General features: G+C 35.2%; 1 protein-coding gene across 1 annotated transcript in view; it reads left to right on the forward strand.

Moving 5' to 3' along the window:
- The window catches only part of TOP2B (DNA topoisomerase II beta), a 60,591-nt gene that overhangs the window by 15,742 nt on the left and 17,005 nt on the right, over positions 1–27,844 (forward strand). The window contains exons 2-20 of the mRNA XM_054059050.1: positions 673–846; positions 1,515–1,605; positions 2,849–2,912; positions 4,129–4,274; positions 5,012–5,109; positions 6,432–6,644; positions 6,727–6,900; positions 12,757–12,858; positions 12,940–13,077; positions 14,686–14,824; positions 18,509–18,666; positions 19,382–19,507; positions 20,381–20,491; positions 20,576–20,681; positions 20,877–20,986; positions 23,241–23,333; positions 23,427–23,541; positions 25,945–26,066; positions 26,600–26,748. Coding sequence (XP_053915025.1) covers positions 673–846; positions 1,515–1,605; positions 2,849–2,912; positions 4,129–4,274; positions 5,012–5,109; positions 6,432–6,644; positions 6,727–6,900; positions 12,757–12,858; positions 12,940–13,077; positions 14,686–14,824; positions 18,509–18,666; positions 19,382–19,507; positions 20,381–20,491; positions 20,576–20,681; positions 20,877–20,986; positions 23,241–23,333; positions 23,427–23,541; positions 25,945–26,066; positions 26,600–26,748 — 2,429 coding nt within the window. The remainder of the gene's footprint in view (positions 1–672; positions 847–1,514; positions 1,606–2,848; positions 2,913–4,128; positions 4,275–5,011; positions 5,110–6,431; positions 6,645–6,726; positions 6,901–12,756; positions 12,859–12,939; positions 13,078–14,685; positions 14,825–18,508; positions 18,667–19,381; positions 19,508–20,380; positions 20,492–20,575; positions 20,682–20,876; positions 20,987–23,240; positions 23,334–23,426; positions 23,542–25,944; positions 26,067–26,599; positions 26,749–27,844) is intronic.

Raw genomic sequence — 27,844 nt, forward strand, 5'->3', positions numbered from 1 at the left:
GTGCTTCTTTTGTAACTGTTCTCATTCCTTTTCTTCCATGTATCAGTGTAATGTATCTATTTGCGAAATCCTGTTTCTTTCCTGATGGCCTAGTTGATCCAGGGCCTATGTGATTCTTTTTTTTTGTACAATCCTTGGTTTACTTCATCAGAAAGCATTCTAAACTGGGATCGTGTCATGTTTAATTACCTCAGTTAAATAGGTTACATAAATTATAGCAATTGTGAAGCCATATGAGAGACATTATAGTGTGTCATAAGTCCCACTGAATACATTGTCTGAACTAATACTTAAAAGTGTAGTTTTACAGTTAATATTCAGAAAAATATTCAGTGTTCTGGATTAAAATGTTTAAGCACAAAACAGATGTTCTAAATATTTAACCTGAGGAAGTGAATGTATTTTGTAATATACTGCTGTTTACTTATTTTAGTTTGTTATGCTTAGTAAGTCACTGAAGTTTGAATATATGATAATTTGTTCTGAAGTTGTCACATAATCTGTTGCATTTTTTCTGTTGAGAGGATAGCTTGATCTTAATACATCTGAAAACTTACGTTTCAATTACATGATAAGTTTGGATCATAATTTAAAGCTCTGTCAGGTTTTATTTATATCTTTTGTGACATTGAATGAAATAGGTTGATTATTGGTGTCTCTTTTGCTTTTTAGACATTGTTTGATAATCAGATCAATGCTTCAAAAAAGGAAGACTCAGAAAGCATTAATAAAAATGATGCTTCAAAGAAGATGTCTGTTGAGAGAGTTTATCAGAAAAAGACTCAACTTGAGCACATCCTCCTCCGTCCAGATACCTACATTGGGTCAGTTGAACCGTTAACTCAGGTAAGTGTCACTAAGTTCACAATCTTAATAGTTTTTGTTGTTTTAGTGAGGAAATTACTATTCTGCTTATTAAATAGGCAAATCTCTACTATTCCGAGTATTCTGAATTATCATGCTAAAAACTCTGGTCATGATTATGTATGCATGTGTAGGAAGGGGTCAGCAGAAGGCTTTTTAAAGCAGTGCTTGGTTGATCTGAAAAAACATGAGAAAGTTGAAGTTCAGTCAAAAGATAAGCACACACCTATGTGTATACACACACACATAACTGTGTGTGTTAATGAACATGCCTATTTGAACACAAATATATATGCATATTTGTAAGGAGTATTTGCTTCAGATCCAAAATTGCTTTGTTCTCTTTGTTTAGGTAGAGAAGAGAGCCTCTTACTGGCACTTTTTTGAGCTATTTTTGTGAAGCTGTGAATTTGCTTCAAACTTCATTGTCTGTACTGTTGAGTTCCTCACCAAGCAGAAAATAATACATTTTCGTTATGGAAGTCTTTGTGGGTACGATTGTAGTTTCTGCCAAACTTAAGCTTCTGCTGTTGTCTCTCATGAAAGCAGCAGTCAGACTGGAAAAGTTCCTCAAGTAAATAGATCTTCTAGAATCATATACTGTTTTGCCAAGACAGTAAATATCTTTATGTTATTTTGTTTGCATGTAGTTAATGTGGGTTTATGATGAAGATGTAGGAATGAATTGCAGAGAAGTTACCTTTGTCCCAGGCTTGTACAAGATCTTTGATGAAATTCTTGGTAAGTATTTTTAACAATAATATTGCTTTAGCATTATGAAGTACACAATTTTCTGAGAGTTCTCAAAGCATATTAATTTGTATCTAAGTTTAAATTGTAGACTTAGGGTGCCACTAAACTGCAGTGCATGAAAATTTTAGTGCATTCTGACACTGCAGAACAGTGTGCTCTCTGCTGAGCTGATATTTTGGGTTAATTGACATGAATTCTTGGGCCAATCAGTCTTTATGAAGTTATGTTGTAAAGATTGTTGGGATTACATTGTAAACTAAATTATGCTTTATTGAAAGGTCAGTGGGAATTTTTTTATGACCTTCATTGAGTTCAGCACTTATCCACACCTCTAAAACTATGCTTTACTGCGTTGCTGTCTTGGAGGCAACTATATCTTGGTCAGGTAGAAAAGAAGGATTTCTCTATTTTTGGTTTTTACTTGTTACCTAACTTGAGAAATACAGGAATGAAAATCTCTTGTCACTTCTTTTTTGAGTACTACCTCATAGGTGGAATTTACAGGCTTTTCACAGGAAGGGGTCACTTCCATCTTGTCCCATTCAAAAGGAAGATCATTATTATATCGTTATGGTAGTACTGTATGGCTTATTGCTTCTTTATGTAGCACTGATATGTGCTCCACGGTGTGGTTTGAAAGCTAACGATCAGTGTAATAACATTATGAAAATTGGACATTGTATCTGTGTCTACCTGTTAATGAAACTGCACATAATGATTTTAGCAAAAGCACCTTGAAATGATCTTATCTTCATAGATTATTATAAAGATCTCAATATTTTAATTTTAATGGACTTATCTTCATGTCCTTTGCTGATTTTCAGTTCTATTTTGATCTCTTTCACAGGTGATGAGACAAATGCTGAAAATGCTTGTAATGTTTAATAAATATCCAAACGAGTGCAGCAATAGAACAATTAAGTACTCACTATGTTAAGAGCCGTTATGAGAACAGGCTGATAAAATACACTTCTATATTTATTTCTAAAATAATGTAGCAGCTAGAAATAGAGTCAGTAGTTATAAGAAGGTTGAAAAATACCTTCTTGCAGATACTTGGTCATATTTATAGACCTCAGTAATAAGATACAGAATATACAAAAGGATACCGGATTAAGAAATACCTCGAGCATTGTAACTTGTGGTAGAATATGTATATAATTGGTTTTATAGATCAAGTAATTAATTATTGCTCCTAGTAGGTGTTAATTTGTGCTACTTTGTTTCATAGTAAATGCTGCTGACAATAAGCAGAGGGACAAGAATATGACTTGTATTAAAATATCCATTGATCCGTAAGTAAAAGCATGTTTTCATTTAGTTTCCCTGCCAGTGCTATTGTAGTTCAGATTTGTTCAAATGATTTTACTAAATGAACTCGGATTTTTTTTTTTTAAATAATAATTTTGGAATTATTTTCATTAGTTTCGTATTTTAAGATGAAAAACTGAATTAAAATTGGTTAACAGCAAGCACTACCATTCTGAATTTATAATAATTTAGTTTCCTAAACCACTCATTAATGTTTGATTGAATGAAATGTAAAACCAGAAGATTATAAAATTCATGATTAGATGAAAGCTTGACAGTACATAAGCAGCCAAGTTACTCAAAAATCATAAATGCCAACCTTAAGGTTTTGTAAAATCATATTGCACCTATTGAACTTCTATGTTAACTCCTTTAGCACTAGGATAAGGTTATGTTTGAATTAGTCAGTTATATCACATTGAAACTGCAGGTCGCAAATGTGTAATTACCACTTTTTTTCAAAATTGAATACTTAAGGAGATATTTCCTGTTGAGTGTTATGGTACTTAAATAGATGTCGACTGTGTTCCGATAGTAGTACCTTTGCAGTACATTTAACAGAACAATAAATGTTTGGGACACCTAATTTTCACATCTAATCTTTAGGATAAAGAATCTAAGAAGCCTTTTTTTCTGCAAGTTTTCTGTGTGTTATCAGTTTCTGTAGACCAAATTGTTTTTATCATGGAGTGGGAAAGAAATGGTAGTGTAAATATGCCTGACTTGTCATGATTTTGAACTCTCTAATACTCCAAAATGGAAATTCTGTATGAGAGCTACAAGTATTAATGGTGCCAGATGTTGATGGATTTTGTCACTGATGCATAAAGTAACTTACAATGTTTATCATAACTTGGAAATAAAAGTTTAAACAGATGATAATTTGGCCAAAATATGGATAATTATGCTCCTCTTCCTAAGACATCTAATAAACACAAAAAAAAAATTAATGAAAATTGATAGACCTGTGAATAAACGTGTAAGAATAAGGTATGGTATGGTATGGTATGGTATGGTATGGTATGGTATGGTATGGTATGGTATGGTATGGTATGGTATTCTATTCTATTCTATTCTATTCTATTCTATTCTATTCTATTCTATTCTATTCTATTCTATATTCTTTAAGCAGGTAAAACATGTGCAGGATTCTGTCTTCAAGATTGTATTAATTGACTTACTGTCTTAACTATTTTATAGGGAATCAAACATTATCAGCATATGGAATAATGGAAAGGGTATACCAGTTGTGGAACACAAAGTAGAAAAAGTATACGTACCTGCTTTAATCTTTGGGCAGCTGCTAACATCCAGCAACTATGATGATGATGAGAAAAAAGTTACAGGCAAGACTATTTCACATGCTTCGTTTTATTCAATTAAGCCATTGTTTGCTTTTCAGTATGCTTTCTCGTCTTACTTCTTCTGTTTCATAACAGATGATTGCTTAGTCACCATTACTATAACTGTCTCTTAGAGTAAAATGACTTTTTTTCTTCTTTAAAATCAATGTTTACAGAGAACTTTACATTTTTAATGTCAGTACTCATTCAATAACAAGCAAGATTTTAATGTTTCAATTATAACATATGCGATCATTTAAACATTTGTGCTCTTGAAATGAAGGGGAAAAAATGAATAAATTTAGGATAATAAATACTAGCCTAATGTGAGTCAACCCTAATTTAGATCATGAATAAAAGTTAGTGCTGTTCTGCACTGCTCCATATGCTTTTCTGTTATTATGATGTGTGGTAGCAGAGTGATTTGGATCTGATCACGACCTAGTTTTCTGCTGGATCAGGGTGTTGAGGTCACTTGCCTTTCGGCAAGCAACTGGTAGATCAACGTAAAGAAAGCAATGGAAGCATCATAGCCTTGGGGGCATGCCTTGTTTTTGAGGCAGAAGCAGTTGCACCAGATTGAAGGTTGGGTGAAACTCCATCTCTGGCATCCTTTAATAGCTATTGACGTGTGGCCCAACTTTTGTCTTATATAGGAACATTTTACTTCGTTGGCATACTCTCTGTGTGTCATAAATATGGTTCTACTGTGAAAAAATTGCTGTATGTTGTTTTTTCAGGTGGGCGCAATGGCTATGGTGCAAAACTCTGTAACATATTTAGTACAAAGTTCACAGTTGAAACTGCTTGCAAGGAATACAAACACAGCTTTAAGCAGGTATAGAAATTATGTCAACTTTTTCTCTTTGCTTTGCCACAATTATAAATTTAAAATTTAACATGTTTTCTATATTTCATGAATATTTCATTAAATTAATCATTTAACATTCAAATGGATTGCAGGCTAGGTAGTTCAGTCAGCAAAACTGGTAGTTCTGTGTATTAGGGTTTTTTTTGTTAAGTTGTATTTTTCTTGGGAGTGGTAGATGATTAGAAGAACAACAAATTTCATCTGTTAAAACTGAAGTATATTAGTGGGTATGTGAAAAGGAATAGTTATTAAACATCTTGTAATTACCATTATGTAATTTTGTCAAAAAATATTTCTGCTTAGCTGTGCAAATGTGGAAACAATTATCTAGGTAATTTTGTATGGTGTTAAGGAAAAGATTTTTCTGTATTTATGTCATTAATTTCATTACCCTAACTAGACTTCAGTGCAAATTCCCTTCTCTCTCCATTTGATCCCATTGCTTATTGGTATCATTGTTAGCACACAGACCATGGATTGAATGTAATCCTATCGCTGTATATAGCTTTGAGATGGCCACCTTTCTAAAAGTTTGAAGAAGTTTGTTAGAGTATTAGATACAAAAGCTTCTTGGCTTTGGATTCTTTCCCACTCGGTGGCTTCCTTCAGTTTTTTCCTGCACAAGTAATTAATTTCTGGTCATGCTCTCATGTCGCTACATAAGTACATGTTTTATGACTTAGACCAAGTGCTATGTTTTCCAGTATTTCCAGAAACTGTGAAAATTTAATACAGCTGAACTTTGATGCATGCTGCGTTAGATGTTCTGCTTGGTCTTGCAAATATGCCTGTGTTCTTGAACAGGAAACAATACCAAGACTCCCGAGTCAAGTCTGAGCAAGTTGGTTTGTCAAGAAACATGCTTTGGTACACTGCACAGCCTCAAAGATGCTATCTGAGAGACCATTTGGTCTCTGCGCAGGGACTAATAGAAGGGACTCTCTATAGCAGTGTGCAGTAGATTGAAGATATTAAACTGATGAACAATAAGGACTGTTTAGCCTGCTCACTTGTATCTGATTTAGTTCTGTGGTGGACTCTATTTGCATTAGAGTCTTATCCATCAATGTAACAATACCTGTATATTTACAGAGACCACAAATCCGCTGTCACTGGTGCCTGTGCAAATGTTGGTAAAGCAATTAATTTTATGTGTAACGTTTTTCCAGGGGGAAACTTCTAAAACAGTTCTGGTAGCTGTTGCAATCCTAGCATAGCTGCAAAATGGAACAAAGGAGGAGGATAAGCATGTATTGTAAACTAACATCTAAAATGTTTTGTTTCCAAAGACTTGGATGAACAATATGATGAAGACCTCTGAGCCCAAGATTAAGCATTTCGATGGGGATGACTACACATGCATTACATTCCAGCCAGATCTGTCTAAATTTAAAATGGAAAAACTTGATAAAGATATTGTGGCCCTCATGACAAGAAGAGCATATGATTTGGCTGGGTCATGCAAAGGAGTCAAAGTCATGTTGAATGGGAAGAAATTACCTGTAAGAACCTCATTTAAAATAGTTTAAGTGTGCTGAGCATTTGATGCAAAGAGTAGTAATTGTAATCTATTATTACTCACAGGTAAATGGATTTCGCAGTTACGTAGATCTTTACGTAAAAGACAAGCTGGATGAAACTGGAGTTGCGCTCAAAGTTATTCATGAGGTTGTGAATGAGCGATGGGATGTGTGCCTCACTTTAAGTGAAAAAGGGTTTCAGCAAATCAGCTTTGTAAATAGTATAGCTACCACAAAGGTGAGTAGTTATATTATATAATAAAAAAAAGTAAACGAGAAAAATGTGTGCTAAGGTTGTGCTCACTCAGGTAAAAAAATAAATCTGGGTTACTAAAATTAAGTGAGATAATGTTTTGCATGAGAGGATCTGGCAGAGCAATTGAATGCAATCAAAATACATTCATAGCAGTATTCCTGAATATGCACTAATTTTTATAACACTAGTAATCAGTATCACCAATCCTGATGTCGTATGTGAACATACATGGTATTTATTCAGTATGAAGTGAATGGAACTATTTTATTCCCTTTTAACACATTGTAATAAAAATAATTCTGAAATTATTAAAAAAATAAGTATAAAATATTGGACAAGTCCCTTTCAAACATGTAACAGCAAGTTTTGGAGGGCAAAAGTGGCTTTTGGTGTACTTGAAAACTGGCTTTCCACTTTTTGCTTTATGATGTATAAAACTGGCCTGAAATGTTGAGATTTATTTACTTGCATTTGTGTTTCTGTATGAGGATCTGAATGTTCTCTTTTCTGTGTAAGGGGATGTCAGTGTTCTCTGTGCTTGTTAGCAACTATAGGAGTGGACTGCTATCATGGCAAATCTTCAGTTATGGTGAAGCAGCAACATGCTCAGCACACTGAAGTACAGTCTTTGTACAAATTGCTGAGGTGATTAGGCACCAAGACAATCATCTGAAATCAACCAGCATAGCTCTCATATATGCCAGTTTGATGTGGCCCAGGTTTAGGGATGGAGGATCTACAATGATGAAAGAAAATCTTTGTAATTTCTGCTCTTCACAGATAACACCGGCTAAGTGATCTAACACCAGTAAAGCAATTCTGGAGATTGATGAGACTGTTTTTAGGGAACCTTAACCATGAGCTTCCCCAAAAGCTGAGAAAGCTAAGAATTTGTAATCAGGCACTTTAAACACCCCTCTTTGCTCAGATCTATTCTAAAAGAGTCAAATGGAAGAAATTCTAATGGTTGCACAAGTGGTTCATAAGCACCAGTGGTTACACTGAGTGGGGTCCCTGGTGTAGGCAGGTGGACAGAAAAAGCAGGGTTAATCAAGGTAGGTAATCGCGATGTGCAGCCAGTGTTTTGGCAGTATGTAATTTTTGCTACGTAACTTCTCCCAGTGTCATTTTCGGTGTAGCTGAATCAGCATTCAGTGCTGGGGGACAGTTTATTTTATTGTAGAACATTTACTTTCTAGGTGTGCATTTTAGTTAAGTGCTTATTGGATACTTGTCAAAAGTAGAGATGACAAACATATCTGGTAGTTGAAAGGTTAAAACTTAGTTTTTATTCAGGCCTCTTTATGCAACATAAAGAAGAAAAATAGCATGACCTTAAAGGTGTATATAGTGCCTTTTTTAAGAAGCTGGCAATGTACAGAAGCTTAATGTTTGGTAGCAGGTTAAGAAAATGTATTTGAAAAAAATGAATACTTGTTGACTCTTAAGTTAAATATATTGCATACACTTACTCAAAATATTTTGAGTTTGACGTTTTTGGATCAATTTTCACCCGTCATGCACTTACACGTACATTGTTATCATATATTCTTTAAGAAAAGTCATAGAAAAAGTACTGTGTATTCTTCAAAGGTAAGTGTTGTAATTTCTAGTTTTTCCCACTCTCCCAATCCATGCCTTATGTGTGTGACTGGATGTGGAATGTTCGGGGCCGGTGAACCACCTCACCAGCAATTGATGTGCAACTACCCACTGATGAGACATAATGGCTAGTAACTAACTGCGTCAACTGCCTGTCCCCTTATCTGCTAACAGGTGAGGAGCTCATTTCAGCTGTTCTTTGGTTATTTATCGCTGTTTGCTGAAAGCTTTTCATTTCTGTTTCTGGATAAATTTCACCCAGTCATAATTTACCTTCCACCTTTTTTAAACTTGCTTTAAATTCCAAACAAGTTTTTTTTTAGGTTGACGAGGTTTTTTGAGGGATGTGTAGAAGGTCAGGCAGTATGTTGAGGCACAGCTCTCTTGTAAATTTATTTCCTTGGACAGGCTCCCATTTATTCACAATTTTACCACAGTATGCTGCCACAGAATTTGACTTCAGGCTCTGAGGCAGCATTTGAAAGGAGGTTTGTAGCAGTTACGTTTGTGCAGATAATCTTTTGGTGAGACTTGTACATCAGCTGATTAAACATGGTCTTCTCAAGTTCTCAGTTTCAAATGGTAGGTGTAGTAGAAATTGTGGTATGAGCTTCAATTATTAATGTAGTAATCTAATGATATTTTCAGTATGGTGGCACTGCTAAGTGTAATGCTACTAAACAGTTAGCAGAAATGCTTAGCTAATACTGACACAGTGTCAGGTAGTAGGCTTAGGTGGAGAGAGCGTTAAAATTTGCTGAACTTCAACAAGAAATTGAGGACTGTTCCAGAGCTTGACGTTTTCATATTTTTTCTGATAAAATAAATGTAATAGAAAACAAATGCAAAAGAAAATAGGATTTTATTTATATAGCTTATTAAATTGAAACCTCAAATTTATAATTGGCTTCTGAATTTGTTGGCCATATTGACCGTTTATCTGTCCATAGGATTTAAATATGGCTTATTTGGGAATTAATTGAGGCTGTTGTCTGTTGATAACGATATGAATCGAATGTATGTAGGGAGCCAGTCTGAGCTTCATTTTTAAGATTTTAGTTGTTACCATTTCATTAGATGTCTTTGCATCCTGAAGTTTGCAAGGCTGGGATTCAGTCATAATGGTTACCTTCTGCAAGAAGAAGGTTATGTAGTTTTTGTGCTCTTTCTCATGATACAGTAGTCATGATAATCATTGACAGCCCTCTAGGTTTAAAGGGTATTTTTCTGGCTTGTGTTAAAATGACAGCTGGGGCAGTTATAGGCTGTTATGCTTCTATAGTGGGTAAATGTGCCACCTACTGGTGAGATGGTTAAAAGGTTCTTGGAGCTCTGAACATCCCTCACTCAATGCTACACACTAAGAGTGGACACAGGAATGGGGAACTGTTGTAATAACTAATATCTTCTAAAACCAAGAATTACTGGTAAGTAGCTAATTTTTGATATGTCAGATATCGGCTTTAGCAAAATATTTTGAAATGCTAAAATTGTAAAAAAAAAATAAATTGCTATAGTTGTAAATACAAAAATATATCAAGATATCCTGTAATCATAACTTTTCAGTGATGAGATAAGTAAAAGTAACACATTGTAAAATTGCTTTTCAAATGTGGAATATTTCTGAAATGTGTAATTCGGTATTTTTCTGTAGTAGCTTTTCTTTACAGTTTAGGAATGGATATATTTTTCTTTATGGTAGCAGAATGTCATTTCACTTGAACTCTCCTTATGCTGAAACTCTGTCATCCATATCTGAATAAAAACAGTTGTGTTCTAATTTTAGTGGAGTTTGGATTTGGGGTGTTTTTTTTTATCTGGTTGTTTTTGTAAGAAGAAATGTCATGAAAAAATACTCGTATGTGTGGTGCTTCTGGAACTTATCAGTAGTTTTATGTTGCTGTGTAGTAGGTGACTGCAGAGACCAACAGAAACCACAGATGCTTTCTTTGAAATGCAAGTAGTGGTTTGCTTATGATCAACAATATTTGCCATCAAGCCATTTTTTTACCTCCTCTCTCTTTTTTTATTTCCATCGTTACTCCCTACGTGAAGCTGAGAACACAATAACTATCTCCATTCACTTCAATCACTTTATATCTTCTCTATTCTTTATTACAAGATAATTGATTTTAGTCAGAGCATTATGAAATTTATTTAACAACCACTAGAATTTAACATTCTATTATTATTTGCACTTTTTTGTCTGTAAATTTAAAGGAAGTAATTTAAATTATAAAAAATCTAAAGAGCTTTCAGATATCCTGGGCTGTAGGATCATTCATATTTTTGACATCTTTCCAAAGAAAGCCTGCTGTTTTACCTGTAAGGAAAGTTAGGTCATGTTGATCTTCTAAATATTTAAACATATTTGTCACTATTGGTTGAGGCAATTTCAGTAGTCATTGTTCCATAGAACAAAGACTACAGGATACATACCTTTGAATACTAATCGTTCTTCCTGATTTGGAGTGTTTTCTCTGTGGTATAAATTTGCTTTAGTCTTTACTAGTGCTTCTAGAATATACCCCATAATTGTTAGGTTTCTTTTACACATGTAAATCAGTAGTCAGTGTTCAGTTGTAATAGATCTATAATAGACCTTTTTTCCCATAGAATCATAGAATGCCCCTGAGTTGGAAGGGTCCCATGAGAATCAAGTGCAACTCCTATCCCTGCCTAGGATAATCCTAAGACTCACACCGTATATCTGAGTGTGTTGTTCAAATCCTTCTTGAATATTGTCAGGCTTGGCACCATGACTGCTTCCCTGGGGAGTCTTCTCCAGTGTTCCACCACCCTCTGGGTGAAGAACATTTTCCTAATATTCAACCTAAACACAGAAAGAACAAGAAAGGTTCCAGATAGCTTATGTGAAATACCTTTGTTTTTCAAGCAATTAAATCTCGAAATTACTTGTCTTCTAGCACGATGTTTTGGGATTTTTTTTATAGCTAGTTTAAAATTTAAGTCCAAAGAGAATTGTAGCTAGAGAAGTTGATAGAAGCTTTGGGGCACCTTTTGAAGGTGTTGAAATGCTTAGTGCTTCCCTGCTGAGACTGAATTTCATCAATAATAAACCCATTATTTAAACATTGAAAATAATATGTATTTTCATCACCCTACTGCATTGCAAAATATGAGTTATATATGGCTTAAAAAAGGTAACTTTTCTGACTTATCACTTACAAAGATTAAGTACCTAATTATTTCTTCCTGAGTCTGTTGTGCCAGGGGTTCTATTTGGAAGGTGAATATGTTACTTCTGCCAAAATTTGTTTTGCTCTGTGATGATGCAAGAAAATGCATGGAAGCCATTTTTTTTCTTCTGCATTTGGTCAGTAACTTTAACGGAGTCCATCTGGCTTCTCTTGTTTGCTAAAAGACAGGTGGCAACACGATCGTGTTGCTAGAAGTCCTGTGTCTCCTAAGAGGCTGGTTTGCCAGCTTATCATTAACTGCATGCGCTGTATGTGACTCTTGTTGCTACGTCTTGCTTCAGCTCCTGCTCCAGGAATTTGGAGCAGGTTTAACCTCTGGTGAGTTTTAAGGAGAACTGCTCATCATTTTAAGCTTCTGCTCTTTTCTCTTAGAGTTTTCTGGATCTTGTGGTTGACTATTTGCAGTTTGCTCTCCATTTGCACTTGGACAAGCCCCAGGCTAGAAAAAGAATGCAAATAGCATTTATTCCAAGAGTTCTGTAATTAAGAAAATGTGAGATGACTTTTGGGAAGGAGTAGGCATGGATGCTGTATAACTGAGGCTGAGCTCTTAGAACATTTTTTTAATGAACCAAATGAGGAAAGTTTAATTTGATGAACGAATGTGTGATATTTTTAGTGTGAGGTTGTTTATGTGCTTGTTAAAAAGATGCCTCTTCACAGCTGTGTGATATTGCAAGTATCATCCCAGTGCTACTGAGTAATTTTCAGATCTACTATACTCTTAAACTTTTGTATTGTATTACAACCTGTAAGCAGCTACATTTGAAGTCCACCACTGTACACTGTATGAAAGATCTCCTACTTCTTCTGTTCCACATAACATCCATCAGCCTCACTTGTATGAAGACTGAATGACATGAAAAAGAAACTTTAAAGCAAGTTTTCTTTTGTTGTGCTGCAATTTAATGTGTATAGATTTCCAGCTTTATCTACAAGAAGTTTGTTAATACAACTAACAGCTATAAGGAAATTCAATGAGTACTGTTTTCTTTTTTTCTCTTCTCTCATTAAGGGTGGTAGGCACGTTGATTACGTGGTGGATCAGGTTGTGGGAAAACTGATAGAAGTGGTGAAAAAGAAGAATAAAGCTGGTGTTTCAGTGAAACCGTTTCAGGTAAATAACTTTATACAAGAATATTGAAAAAGGTGAATGTGGTGGTTTTGTTGAGTTAATTGGCTTCTATGTTTTCAACAGGTGAAGAATCATATATGGGTTTTTGTTAATTGCTTGATTGAAAACCCATCGTTTGATTCCCAGACAAAGGAAAACATGACATTGCAGCCTAAAAGTTTTGGGTCCAAGTGCCAGCTATCTGAGAAATTTTTTAAAGCTGTAAGTAAAGCATATTTCTTTTTTTTTCTGTGAAGCAGGAATTGGCATGCTGGCTGGAGTGTGTATGTTCTGTAGCAGATTAATTAGTGCATTGTGGTACTCTGGTGACATTAGCATATTATGAAAATAGGATAGAGGAACTTCTGTTCATTCTCTGGCCTTAATAATGGAAGCAAGGACTATGTTTTGGCTGTTGCCCTGGATTTAAGTGGGCTTTGCCTGCTCATCTCATTTGTTGGAGATTCTACTGTTTGTATTGGTGAAATTAATTTGACTTTTAAAACCTAAACATAGTCTTTGACTAATTTCTTGTGTTAAAATATTTTTCTGAAGTTGAGAGTATTTTCTGCCTTCGTCTTTGATACCACAGAATGAGAAAAGAGAAGGGAGGAACGTGCCACATTTGCTTACTCTTCCAGTAATCAAGGAAATGCAAAATTCTGGCTGTAGTATTCAAAGTGATCGTTATTGTCAGGCAACAAGTTTAGGAATTTTGTCTGTAGGTGGGCTAGGAATTGCTACCCTAAATGCATGTATTAATATAAATACCACTATAGGTTTTTCTAGAATATGTATACTAGAATAGGTTTTTCCTCTGCTACGTTCTTAAACAGGGAAGGAAAAGTTAGAATTATCTTAGACAGAACTCATTATATGATGTCTCCTTTAGTGCCAGCAGCATTAGTGGAGCTCAAGTAGTAAGGAGAATGGTGCCACGGCTACTCCTCTCAGTATCTAAGCTTAACTTATTGTATTCTTCTAATTCTATGTTGCTGATGACATTCTTATAGAACTTACAGGAAAAAAACAGCACAACATAATCTCACATTAATTCTTCAGATTTTGTTATATATGTTGTATTTCTATCAGTAGGTTCGATTTACAAATTTGTGTTTCTACTATTCCCAGAATTGAACACTGATCTCCAGAGTTGTTAAATGTGCAGCACAATCTCTAGCCAATGAGTGCTGTATTATGGGGGATAATGAGAAGCCAAGTATTTTGCTCCACTTGTATTTTCCTTTGATGTGAAACCAAACCTAAATCAGTTTTATTTTAGAAAATATAGTATACGCTATTTTTGCTGCAGATGTGTTTCTTAAAATGTTAGCAGTTTCTCAAGTGATTAATACAGAGCCTTATTCTTAAATTATTTTGGTTGTCTTCCAGCCATTTTCAGTTATTTTCAAAGAAACTTTAAATGGCTATGCATATTTTAAATATATAGCATATAATATATTCTATTAATAATATTATTATTACTTTTTGCTTTCAAAGTTCAGGAAGCAGGTGCTTAGTATCTAAAGTGTCTCAGCACATCAGCCACACAACATGAGACAACCTCTTGTTAGGTCTTAGTCCTCTTCTCCTTCCACTGATTATACAAGAGGTGGAAAAGGAGCTACGTGGCTGTTTTTTAGTTTTGTGTGCATAATAGGCAAGACAGTAGGGTATGTGTTACTTCCTTGATCTGTCATATGTTATGTTTTTTTAGATTTAGAGAGCTTTGAGAAACAGTGTTAGATCAGTGACTTAAAATTGAGATACAAGAATCTTCTTTGTGAACCTTTACTTTTCTTATCCATAATTCTAATCTGTTCCTTATAGGCCTCTAACTGTGGTATCATAGAGAGTATTTTGAATTGGGTCAAATTTAAGGCACAGACTCAGCTGAACAAAAAATGTTCGTCAGTGAAACACAGTAAAATCAAGGGCATTCCGAAACTAGATGATGCTAATGATGCTGGTAAGAACACTTATTTTTAATGTCTTTAATCCTTCATAGATTTTTCACGGGTATCGTAATTTAAGCCTGATTTTATGTCTTATCCTTATGTGCATTTTTTAATGAAAATCTTTCCAGTTTTTTAAATTTTATAGAGCTAGAATTAAAGCATGGTGATGATTTTGATAGTAGGAACACCGTCTTTTCTAGGATAGAGAATTAATAATGCTGAACCAAAGTGGCAGTCTAGTTCCATACTGAGAGCGTATATTTTCTAATTGTGGTGTCCAGCTAAATAGTGTTACCAATATTCTATTTTGGAGGTGACTAGTCTGCTTGAACTTTCTAATACAAAGAGATCAGAATCTTTATAATCTTTACAGGGTCACAAGCTGTAGGAAGTAGACCATGTCATGCACAGACCTGAAGGAGTGGTTCAAGAGACTTTTTTTTCATGAGACTTTAAATGCCTTTAGATTCCTGTCTGGGAATATAGACTGGCAACCTCTGCTAGTTTGCTTCCTAGCACAGATAGGAACCAGGATCATCTGGCAGTCTTTGTAGGGGTAGCAATGGGGTGGAGCTGCTCTTGAATTATTTGAGGGGCACATGTAACTAAAGAGCTTGAAATGTTGCACTCTGTGTTAGTGTCAGTTGATTTTTGATACATCCTTACATTAAACAAAGACAGAGAAATTGCAGAGAACTAGGTGAGTGGGTTAAGTAAGTAAAAGCATGTAAGACAGTGCTCCAATGTTCAAGTCAATGATGACTTGATAAGATTAGTTTGTTTAATTTTCTTCCCTTTCTTTTTGATTCCTTGGGCTCTGGTTATGAATTTTTGTTATTGAGTTTTCTTCAGTATTTCATTAATTTCCCAGTTATTCAGATGTCTTATTTTGCCTCCAAAGTTGGTATTGATATTTTCTTTAACTAGTATTTTGCTTGTGGAATTAGTGTTTCTTAGTTAGATGCATGTTTGTGGTGTTTTTCTTGCTTAGAGGATCACGTGCTTAGAGAAATGCTGTGTTTTATGGCTATAAAGTCTAGTGCTCATAAATAACATAAATTATTTTGGATACACATTCTTCATAGTGTTTTTTGGTTCTGCTTTAATAAAAAGTTCTTTAGTCTTTTCTTTGAAAGACTGAAGGTACTATGTGAATAATCTGTTTGCTCTGGAAAATCAATAGAGATTTTTTGCTCTTTCTGCACAAGAACTGAGCTAGTACTGTAATCAGGATCTCTGATCTCAATAAAAAGCTGCTTTCATTGAGAAAGGGAAGACAGGAGACGATACAACAGAGTGACTCCTTCAATGTGGCAGAGTGTGTGTTGATTGCTCTGCTCTTATGAACTTGTCTCAATGAACTTTAATTTGTGGCTGCATCTGACTGAAAGCTTGATGTTTCTTAACATAAGGAAAAGTCTTTAATGAGTACACAGAGAAAACACTGTAGGAACTATCAGTCTTTCCTTCTTTCTGTCTTTGAGATCTTAATAGAATGGATTGGTTATTCTCAGGGTCAGGTGAAGCAAGGACTGTACATGCTTCTTCTGAGTGTGAGAGCTGATGATCACTTCTAGGTCCAAAAAATGCAAATCTGCTATGTGAATGTTTACTATTAATGTGCACATGACTAAGCATATCATGAAGAGTTACATAGTTGTATAATAAACAGTATTTTCAAATGAATTTCAGACCTCCCTGTAAGCTGGAGAAAAGGTTTAACTGATGCGTGAACATAGTTTCAGGGAGATTGCATCAGAATGTGCACGTGTCACAGGTTATCTGTAATCTGGCAGCAAAATACAGTAGTTGTATTTGATGTAGTTGTCTTTCAGAACAAATAAATATTGATAAGGATCCTAGGAATTACACTTTCATAAATATTCCAAATCAGATGGGGGAACAGACTTATTTTTGGCTTCTAATAGCAGGTGCCAATAGTTGTTGGACTGAAGTAGTGAAGTGCAGCTGGGAGAGAATAGCGTCTGGCCACAGACTCATCTGTTTTTAATTATGCCTGTGTTTTTTCGATTTTATTTTTACTCAAGGAGTGAAATTGTAGCTGAGGTCCAGCAACCACAGGTTTCTTGAGTGTGCCATGTACCCCTGAATTTTTGAATCAATAGTTGTAGATAGTTAGGAATAGGAGAGAGATGTATCTGTACGGTGATGTTCTTGCCGCAAATTTCCTTCCTTAATGAAAAGAAAGAGTCCTGTAACTGGTCATTCTTGCTTTCTTGAGATTTTGGTGAGGTATATGTAGTTCTATGGCTTGCTGGAGGAGAAGAGGTAGAAATGAAAGGAAAAATAAAGAACCAGGAATTTGAATATAGGATTGTAAGGGAGCGGCTAGATTGCTAAAGCATTCTTTGAATCTACCAGTTCATGTAGTTTTCTCTTTGAGTTCTTTAAAGCTGTGTTCAGGAAAATACCTGGCACATTGCATTTCCATGAAATCAATTGCTAATGATTGCATCCATTCCAGAAGAAAGTGCACCTAAATGATATTCATCTGTGTTTTCTGCAGTTCATTTAGGAAAAAAAAAAAAAAAAATTGGCTGTCACATATTATAAAATAGCAGACTAGTGTTTTTCTTTGTATTTGGATTCCACCCTGCTGATAGCATGGTAGCTATTGATACCTTTTGATACAGTGTGAATACCTGCCTCATTTAGATTATATTAAGCCATATGTCTGATTCAGAAGACCAAAGATGTTGAGTGTACATTCTGTTTAATAGTAAGTGCAGGGTAGGTTTTACTTACCAGGTAAAGGCAAATTAAAGCACCTATGATGATTCCAATGTATTTAAAACTATCTGATTAATGGTAGGAGAGATGCAACCAGCTTGATTTTTTTTTTCACTGTCTTTCCTACCACTTGGCCTTGATAAAATAGAAAAACTGCTTAACGAGTATTTGCACCCTTGAAAAAAGATGATTACCTTTTTTTGATCCTGCTTATTATTTAGAACTTCTATTCAACTATTGCAGTTGCAATAAACAGAACATACATCTCATACCACTGTTGAGGACACTGGACGCACAGCCACCAAAATGTATTGTCTTGCAGAATCAAAATTACATTATTAGTAAATATTCTTTTCTTCGATTCAAGAAATTTCTGAGAATGTATAATAAATGCAAATGTTCTGATCTTTTGAACTTTTCTGTGAAGTGTTTCTTGCAGTTGCCTTGCTTCAGCTGGTGGACAATAACAAAAGAACCCCCCTAAAAATGTATTCTAATAAATTACTTCTGAAAATATAATGTGAGGAAAGGAGATATGCAGAGTGGGAAACTCCTCTATATAACTCAGACACACATTATGTATGCGTGTAAGAAATTTACAGCTAGAATAATGAAATGGCAAACATACAGCAGCAATCCATCTTTTCTTTTTTTGTGCAGAAATGTGGGGACCATTACATAAGGAGCACCACCATTGCATCACTTTTTGCCTGTTTTGCTCGTTGTCCATAGCAATCCATAGTGTATTGCTTAGGGCAAGGATACTCATTGTGTAGTTTTAGTGGTATGGAGGGCCATCCCGGAACAGAAATTAAGCCTATTTAGATTAACTGATATAGAGGACGAAGACTAGTCATGACTGATTGAATTGTGCTTCTAACATTTGAGTTTAAAAGTCACTTTCTATTTCTTTTACCATGCTTCTACTTCTTCCTGGACTGCAGGTGGCAAACATTCCTTGGACTGCACATTAATATTAACAGAAGGAGACTCTGCCAAATCTTTAGCTGTCTCTGGCTTAGGTGTTATTGGTAGAGACAGGTATGGAGTGTTCCCACTCAGGGGTAAAATTCTCAACGTTCGAGAAGCTTCTCACAAACAGGTAAGTAGTCTTGTTCTCTCCTTTTAGCTGACAAATGGATGTCTCCTGTTTATTTTTTATTTTTAGCATTACATCTTCATATTTTAGGTTTTATTTTTTCTTGCAAATTCTGTGGCTGGGATTTCATAAAGTACCAGCTGCTTCAAAGCCTGGGATATGCCTGGAAATATACGTATAGTAGAAGAACGCTGGGATGTCAGAGTTCATTTCTTCACAAGTGCAAGGAAATTCTGCTATGACTCATATTAACATTTTACAGGAATACTTAAACCCCCTGAAATTTTGTATATTTTCTCTATTGCCGTGTGATTTCGTTGACTCCCAGCGTGAGGGAGTAGCAGCATTACCCTGTCACACTACTTCTTCTGCTATCCTTGCTTTGTTTATAATAAAAGTCTTGCAGATGCCCATAGAAATGGTGGAAAGAGAAGGCAGCTTTGTGAGATGACTTTTTGTTATGTGCACCCTTCTGCCTCCTTCTGGACCCAAAGTGCTCTGAGTGTAGAGGAGAAAGGTAGTGATGCCGTCTTGAGAATCTGCATGTACAGAAAGAACACTTACAGAGTGTGAAGGCTGCAAGGAGGCTGGGCATAAAAAGGTTAAGAAGCTGATGTAGGGGTGCATTGAAAATGTAGCTGTAAAGCCCACCTGAAAAAGATTCGGATATTTCTGAGTTTCTGCTTTTATGCTGACTGCAAAGATCGCTTTTTTACAGATTATGGAAAATGCAGAAATCAACAACATCATCAAAATAGTTGGACTACAGTACAAGAAAAGCTATGAAGATCCAGAATCTCTGAAAAGTTTGAGATACGGAAAAATTATGATCATGACAGATCAGGTTAGTTGAAATTCAGAAGTTTTAATATACAAACCTTCTTAAAATGTGTTTTGGTTCAGTTTGGTAACTTACGGGGTTTTTCTGCATTATCACCTGTCTCCGTGTTATGACAATATGGGTGCATTTGGAAGGAATCCCTAATCTGTGACGTTTCTTGATGGAAATAATTTATCTATATGTTGTGTCCATTACTCCGAATGAACAACTGAACTTTGCTGCACAGTAGCAGAGATGCTAAAGTAATAATAAAACCAAATATAAGCAATATGGTGAAAATAACTAAAAAATATGGTGAAAGTAAGGACAAAAGGGAGCAGTAGATGAGGTAATAATGCTAGAAAGACTGTGAGAGACAAGAAGGTAGGCAATTATTTTTTGATAATCTATTGAAGAGTGTATCTGTTGTTCAGATTTGAGAAGTCTGGGAACTCTATGCCTTGGATGTTTGTGAAGCTTTGTTATATTTTCCCAGAGAAGTTGAACTATCAAGCATCTTGGCACCAATGAGAACTGTGGGCCAGGCTTGGCTTTCTTCCACAAAGATTCAGCTCCATGGTGTCTGGAAGAGCTGTCTAGCTCTCAGAGAAAACATGCCACAGGCAAAGAAACCATTGAGTTGTAATTGTGCACTTGTCTTGTAAGAGCTTATTATTAGCTCTTGGAAGAGCTTATTATTAGCTCAGGGATGGTTCCGTTCACAGGTAGCTATTTTATACCCAGGTCCAGTTTGGAATCCAAATTAAAACCAACTGTTCCCCTCTGTTTCCTGTGAACAGACATTGTTTAGATGTATCCAGGCCAGTGATTTTTTTTTCTGATTTTGGGGATCTGGTATTTTATAAGATTGCTTCATGTTTTAATGTTCTAATTTAGGATCAGGATGGATCTCACATAAAAGGCTTGTTGATCAATTTTATTCATCACAATTGGCCATCACTGTTGAAACATGGTTTTCTTGAGGAATTCATCACTCCTATTGTGAAGGTATGGGCTCTATTAATGAGATTTTATTTATTACTTACAGTGCAACAGAGATGTTGATTAGGTTTTCTGTTTTTTGTTTTAAAGGCAAGCAAAAATAAGCAAGAGCTTTCATTCTATAGTATTCCTGAATTTGATGAGTGGAAGAAGCATATGGAGAATCATAAAGCATGGAAGATAAAATATTACAAAGGTTTGTTTAAAAACAACTAAGTGAACGTCATGGATCTAAAAATGCATAATAAATGGGCTATGAAGTTTTAGTCATAGCTGTTTTCATAATAGTATATTCCCCAATGATTTTATAATATTCCCAGCAAAATAAAATTGGGAAAATAATGAAACATGAGTTTTGAATATGGAGTAACTATGTCTTTTTACTGTACAGGTCTGGGTACCAGCACTGCTAAAGAAGCAAAGGAATACTTTGCTGACATGGAAAGACATCGGATCTTATTTCGATATGCTGGTCCTGAAGATGATGCTGCCATTACACTGGTAAGAACATATAAAATTGCTTCTATATCATAGGTTTTAGTTTCCATTGTTTACTGAAATGGCACATGAGGAAATCCTAACAGGGTTTTTTTGGAGTGATGGAAAAAAATACTTTTAGTAGAGAAAAAAGCTTTTGGAAAAGATTTTGAATTTCAGAATAAGAGCTTTAGCCATGGTACAAAATCAGCTCTACTTTCTGCTTAGTAGCTTTGATCAATTTTGTGTGGTGTACATGTCAACAAACATTACATTCAGACTTGCTTTTAAAGGCAGAATGTGCAAAAGTGTATTCTGAATATGTCAACAGGGTCCAGACAAATCACATTTTGTATCTACTTAGCAATTTTGTTTCTGAGCAAATAAGACCACCTAAATTACTTATTCATTGAAGATGTATCAGTGTGATGATGCACTTAAATGTAACCCATGGCTCCCCATCCCAAAGAAGCGTGTTCATCTAGATAGAAAAGGAGTCTGTAAATTTGCACATACGCTAAACCAATTGGTGGAAAGCCCATGAACTCCCCAATTAAAATTAAGTTCTGTTTCTGCAAATAGACCTCTATATACATCTGAGACCATGTAACCTGTTAAAGCTGATCCTCGCTGTTGCCTGAAATACAAGTTTGTCAGTTCAGGATGAAACTAGTCATCTCTTTTATACCAGGAACAACTACTGACTAGTATAGAAGCTTCACTTCCACTCCAGCCCACATTTTCTCTGTTGATAACTATAATCCCAGCTCCAAGTTTACTTCTGGGCATATGTTGTTTAAGATTATAGGCCCTATGAGGACTTATGGTAGCTGTAATCTAGCCAAGCAAAAGTTATTTCACATACCAAATTCTTCAGTGTTCTGAAGATCTCATTTGCTGGTAAAGGAAGTCTTAGAGTAATAGTCTTAAGTGGAGAGATAAAAGTTCCTCTTTAGCCTATTCAAGAATAATTTTTCTAAAAACTTTTTATTCTACTAAAATAATTGTTGTGCTGATCCAGATCTTAGTCGTTTATCACTTCAGTGGTCTAGAAAAAGCATGTACACACTGAAAGGAGTCAAAAAAAAAAAGGATTCATACTCATGTCTTTACAAATGCCTAATCTTAAGCCTTCAGATGTCCAACATTGTGAATTATTGCGTTTTTTTCACAAAGGAAGTCAATCTGATGCAAAACAGGGTGATATCACTTAGTCTCTTTCTCAGAGAGTTAAGTTACTAAGGTTTACTGTTTATTATGTAATTCCACAATCTCCAAGGAAATGAAACTACTCATTGAGCTCTTTTGAAGTGCTTCAGTTAGTCCTTCAAAAAAGACAGAGCTGGTGACTGTTGTCTTATGCAGGAAAGTGGCTGAAATCAGGACACCATGGAGTCTCTCTATGTCATTCTTTGAGAAAAAAGACTACTTCAACAACTTGCAAAATTTTCCCAAAGCAGTTGAAATTTTGCTTAAACCACATATTCAGTTGTTATGTATTCTTGTCTTAGTCTTCTGGAGAAGAGTCTCACTGGAGGGGGACTCTGTTTCTTTAACAGGACAAAGTCTTTCAGAACTTTCCTATGTCTTTTTGTAGTGGTAAGTTGTTGCTTTAAAGTGACACCTTGTCATCATGAAGACTCAGGCTCTCAGTCTGCTGGCCTAAATTCTGGCTTAGTCTTTTCATGAAGTATCAATTTGTCAAGTTATCAATTTTCTTAAGAGGACTAGAGACAAGCGCTCAGGAGCAGCTACCGCTTACTGTCATTCTGTGGCAGCCAGACCAAACTCCAGGGCATGGAGAGGGCAAGAAGAGGGGCGTATTTTTTCTAATACCATCAGTTAGTTTTCCTGATGACACCTGGTTATGTTTCAGTCCAAATAATGAACTCAACCTTAAAATTATTTGGAGAAAGATCCCATCACATTTAAACCTGTGTATCAAAGGACAACTCTGATGTGAAGAGAGAGATAAGAATGCTAAGACTTGCCTAAATGTGAAAGGGAAATTAATATGAATTTAAATTATGATTAGTGAGATATCTGTTAGTTCGAAAAACCTCATGCAGTAATGTCTGAAATGTCATGTGCTTGTACTGCTGCATAAGTGGAAACTGTATTTATATAGATTATCTTGTCCAAAGAAGATAATATTTGATACTTGATGAGATCGTGCAGTTTGCTGAAAATTCTGACTAAAATAACATACATTTACGTTAACATACATACATACATATATTCACATATGGATAATTTAGTGTACTTGGAATCTTTTCAGGCCTTCAGTAAGAAGAAGATTGATGACCGAAAAGAGTGGTTAACAAACTTCATGGAGGACAGGCGACAGCGTCGGCTACATGGCCTTCCTGAGGTCAGTCCTAAATAACAGTAATAAATCTGGTGGATGAGATTTAAATGTAGTGTAGTTTTTTTATTGAATGAAAAATGTCTGGTTTTTTTCCAGCAATTTTTGTATGGTACAGCAACCAAACATTTGACTTACAATGACTTCATTAACAAGGAGTTGATCCTTTTCTCAAATTCAGACAACGAGAGATCTATTCCTTCCCTCGTTGATGGTAAGCTGATAATTCATTACAATTTTTTTGACCATTCCTCTTTATTGTTTGGTTTTAAACCTGAGATTTGTAATGGAAATCAATGCATTCAAGTAGATAATATAAGAACCTTTATATTTTTGTTTCTTACTGATACGATAAGGAATTGCCGTGTTTTTTCTGTCAGGACATTTAAGCTGTTGCTGTGCAGCCGTTTTACTTAACCAGACCTATTCCCTAGACCATACAAGTGCTTTGTTTCTAGTCAAACCGTCAGAAAAGACAAGTCTTCTAAGTTCTGATAGGAATTAAAATTCAAGTCAGCAGCTGAGTGCAGATAAAGATGCAAATATTTTCTGCCTTCAGTCTTATACCACAGGCAGTGTTTTAGCGGTTATTAGCTTCCTGTAATCTTGCTAGAGTTCTGTCAGTCAGATTTGCTAACTTTCCCCTGCAATAACATGAACATTAAAAGAAACAGCTTACTACAGTACAGCTTCATTTGTAAAATTGTCTGCAGACAGCATGAGCAGGAATTTCTGCTTATATTATTGTCAGTGTGCATTTGGTTACTGAGATATGGAAAAAATCAATGAGGTTTCATAGCGCAGAAAAAAAATGCTCATTTATGCACTTTCTGGTATATTTTTTATAGTGGAGGCAATCCGCCTTCTTGATCCTACAAACCTATACCAAAATATTCATGCAGCAAGGGCTTTTTATAATTTAGATGAGAAAAGTTCACAGGTGGATAGGGATAGTAACTTCGTGGAAGAATGGATCTGCAGCTTTGCTGCAGAATGAGACTGGGTTAGGTGTCTCTAGGGAATCAACGTCAATGTCTGTTTCAGCTTCTCCAGACTTGCTCTTCCCATTGTTGGGTACTTGGATTAACTAACTGGTAGTCACTATGCAAGCATTTCCTAGTTTTCTGCTCTGGAAGAAGATTCACTACAGAGCTGCATGTTTCAAAAGGTCATTGTTCCTTATAACATACTGTACCAACTGCTTTCTCAGAAACAGCAAAATGATTTTGCTGAAACTTAGAATGAAGAACAAGTTTGCAGTAGATACTTGCTCATTTGAATTTAATTACTTCAAGATTGTGTCTACATAAGTGTAAGAAAATGAGAAAGGAACATATTTATTTTTGTGTGTGTGTGTATGTAACACTTTATAGTATTATGCGTATTACATGTAATTGCTGTCAGTGCTACACATATATATTATACATAACACTATATGGTATAAACTGTTCTTGTGTAGTATGTATATTATTATACGTATAATATTTTGCATATTTTATATATAATTGAAGTCAGTATTTCTTCCAACTTTTGCTGTAATTCTGCATTCTGGGTATGGATATGTGAACTGTTCAGTAGGTAGTACTTTAGCAATGATTTTTGTTCTTTAGTATTGTCAGGTGATATATAACAGGCTGCTGTGGCCAGCCTCAGAAAAAATAGAGGAAGAACGTTTTGACTATCTCTTCATAGTTACTCGTTACCATTTTTGCTCCTTGGTGATTCTCTTATCTAAAGGAAATCCTCTAAGTCTGTTAGACTCAACAGATCTTTGGTAGGAAAACACGATGCAGGCCCATTGCAAAGAAAATCGCATGTTATGTATTTAAATAATGTGGAGATTAGACTCAGTGTCTTTTTTCAGTTTTTGCTCTTAAGTTTCACCCAGTTTAGAATTGGCAACATGTAGCGATGTTTTAGTGCATTTCAGAAATGTGTGTGAATTAAAACACTGACTAGATCAATAAGCACAATCTTAGGACTAGTTATCAGTTCTAAATAACATGCAGAAAAAATGATACAACCCCTTCTGCACAGATATTGTACTTGAAGTGTGCCTAAACAGTAAAAATAAATCAGAAGATCAAAGAGACTGACTTCTTTCTTTAAAACTTTAAAAGATCTTAAAGGGAGACAAATAACATGTCTTTTTGTTGAATTTTAATGAATCTTTGAAAATTTCACACATAAAGTAAAATTTCAGAGTCCTTTAAAATACACGTAAGCTACAGTTACATTTGTCACAGCTGGATTTGTGTTGATATCCTTAGGAAAAAGATTGTGCTGAGTAGACAGGAAAGAAACGACTTGACTTGTGGAATCTGTGCCTTTAGGCTAAAGCTGCTCTTTCTTAGAATTATGTACTAGTGTATGCTGCATAGTCATGATTGACTGAAAGGGTTAAGTCTCCACTTTTCTAGTTGCTTTTTATGTTTGGTAAAATGTTTTTATTATTATTTAAAAAAATGAGATAGTAATTTGTATTACAGTGTAAATTTGTTTCTATTTAATGTTTGGGCTTCTTTTGAGGGATTAAAAATGATAATAAGGCAAAAGAAGTTTGTTATTCAAAACCGTGCTTATGTATGTGTTGAAAATGGGATATTCTTCTTAATAGGTTTAAAACCAGGGCAGCGCAAAGTTTTATTCACTTGCTTTAAGAGAAATGATAAACGCGAAGTAAAGGTTGCTCAGCTGGCTGGATCTGTTGCTGAAATGTCAGCCTATCACCATGGCGAGGTAAGTATGATGGATGGTAAAGTTGTGAAGATTTTTAGCCTATATAAAATATTAGGTAGATATACTAACCTTACCTAAATTTACTGTATTGAAATGGCAAGCCTGTTGACTGTAATTTTACTGATCACAGATCTACTTTTAAAGAAAATTAACCAAACAGTATATAGCTTAATAAGCCAGCCTATTTCCATTCTTTCCAAGCTTCTGTACACAGTGGTGTGCCAAATAGTTTGTTGGTTGTGGTAAAATAGTAGATAACTGATTACCTAGGTAAATTCTAGATTCTCAAAACATAGGAACGTAGGAACTATGTAGTAGGACAATTTTTGTCTTAAACAAGAAATATAAGCTCGGGAAGAGGAAGCATTACGTTTTGCCAGCAGCTCTTATAATAGGTTTACAATGTTCCTGTCTCAGGGAGACTACCTTTTGAAACTGAATTCGGGTTAGTCACACCATCTTTGGGCATTAACAATATATTTTATTGGCTAATTAGGACATACTTATTACTATGAATACCTATTTTCTTGCAGCAAGCATTGATGATGACTATTGTCAACTTGGCTCAGAACTTTGTTGGCAGTAACAATGTTAATCTGCTACAACCTATCGGTCAGTTTGGTACCAGGCTTCATGGTGGAAAGGATGCTGCCAGCCCTCGCTATATTTTCACAATGTTAAGGTAAACACAAGTGTAAAGCCCTGTTATCAAACTATTGCTCTCACAATACTACAGGGTTTTTTGTGGGAGAGGAATGGGGAGGATTGGAATATTTTGATAGAAGCTCACATTCTGCTTTATGTCTATAAATGTGGTCTTGCACATGGATTTTTTTTTCATGATTTTCTATGCAGAGAAATGTTGTGGGAGTTGTGGCTTTTAAGGAATTGATCTTCGAATCATAAGGGTGAAGCCTGAAAATGTGTATCACTCAGAACAGTTACTGATCTTAAATTGTGACTTCTTGTAGAAGTAGCTTTCAGTTCCCCCCTTCAGTGTGAAATCTATTCAGTTTCTTAATAGAAAATGTATTGTTACCTGGTGATAAGTCCTGCAACTCAGCATAGACTTGAAAGTTGAGATGAGTTTCTTCATCTCAAGCTAAATTACACATACATAATTAATAATGAAGACCTAATTTAATGATGCTGATTTTTAACAGCTAATACTTTGAAATTCAATTTGGCGTGCAGTGTTAGAATGTGTTTCTTAGTGTAAATTATAGTACAAGTTATGTTGCTTCATTTATTTCATAATTTCTGTGTGATATTTTGTCTAAAATTCCTTGTAGTTTCTTCTTCTCTTCTAATTGCAGGCTCTATGTACATGTATCAGTGTTATTCCTTTTCTCATAGACGTTCTTTCTGTAGTGACCTAGTTTTGTACATTTTCCTTTTTGCATGAGGTGCTAGAAATCATATTCACCCAGGACAGTGCTCTAGATGAGCAAAAGCAATCACTAGTAAAACCTCTGTAGAGTGCTTAGAGGCTGCTATGCCTACAATTAAGCAACAGAATTTTGCAACTCTTTGCATGCTGTGTTGCTTTATTTCTGGGTGACCTGCTGTCTCATTGAACTGAGTGCTTCAAAGAATGATATTTTTTGTAGATGGTAAATGCCATCAATTACTAAGTGTATCCTGTACATGTGTTAACGTGAAAGAAACAAACATCATATGTTATGAACACAGTCTTCCAATGGGAAGAACTTCCTTTTCCCAGGAGGTTCATTGTATTTTCATCTTCAGAATGGCAAAGAGTAAGGAAGACATGAAAA

Source organism: Cuculus canorus, chromosome 2 (assembly GCF_017976375.1).
Source record: "Cuculus canorus isolate bCucCan1 chromosome 2, bCucCan1.pri, whole genome shotgun sequence".
NCBI classification, from domain to species: Eukaryota; Metazoa; Chordata; class Aves; order Cuculiformes; family Cuculidae; genus Cuculus; species Cuculus canorus.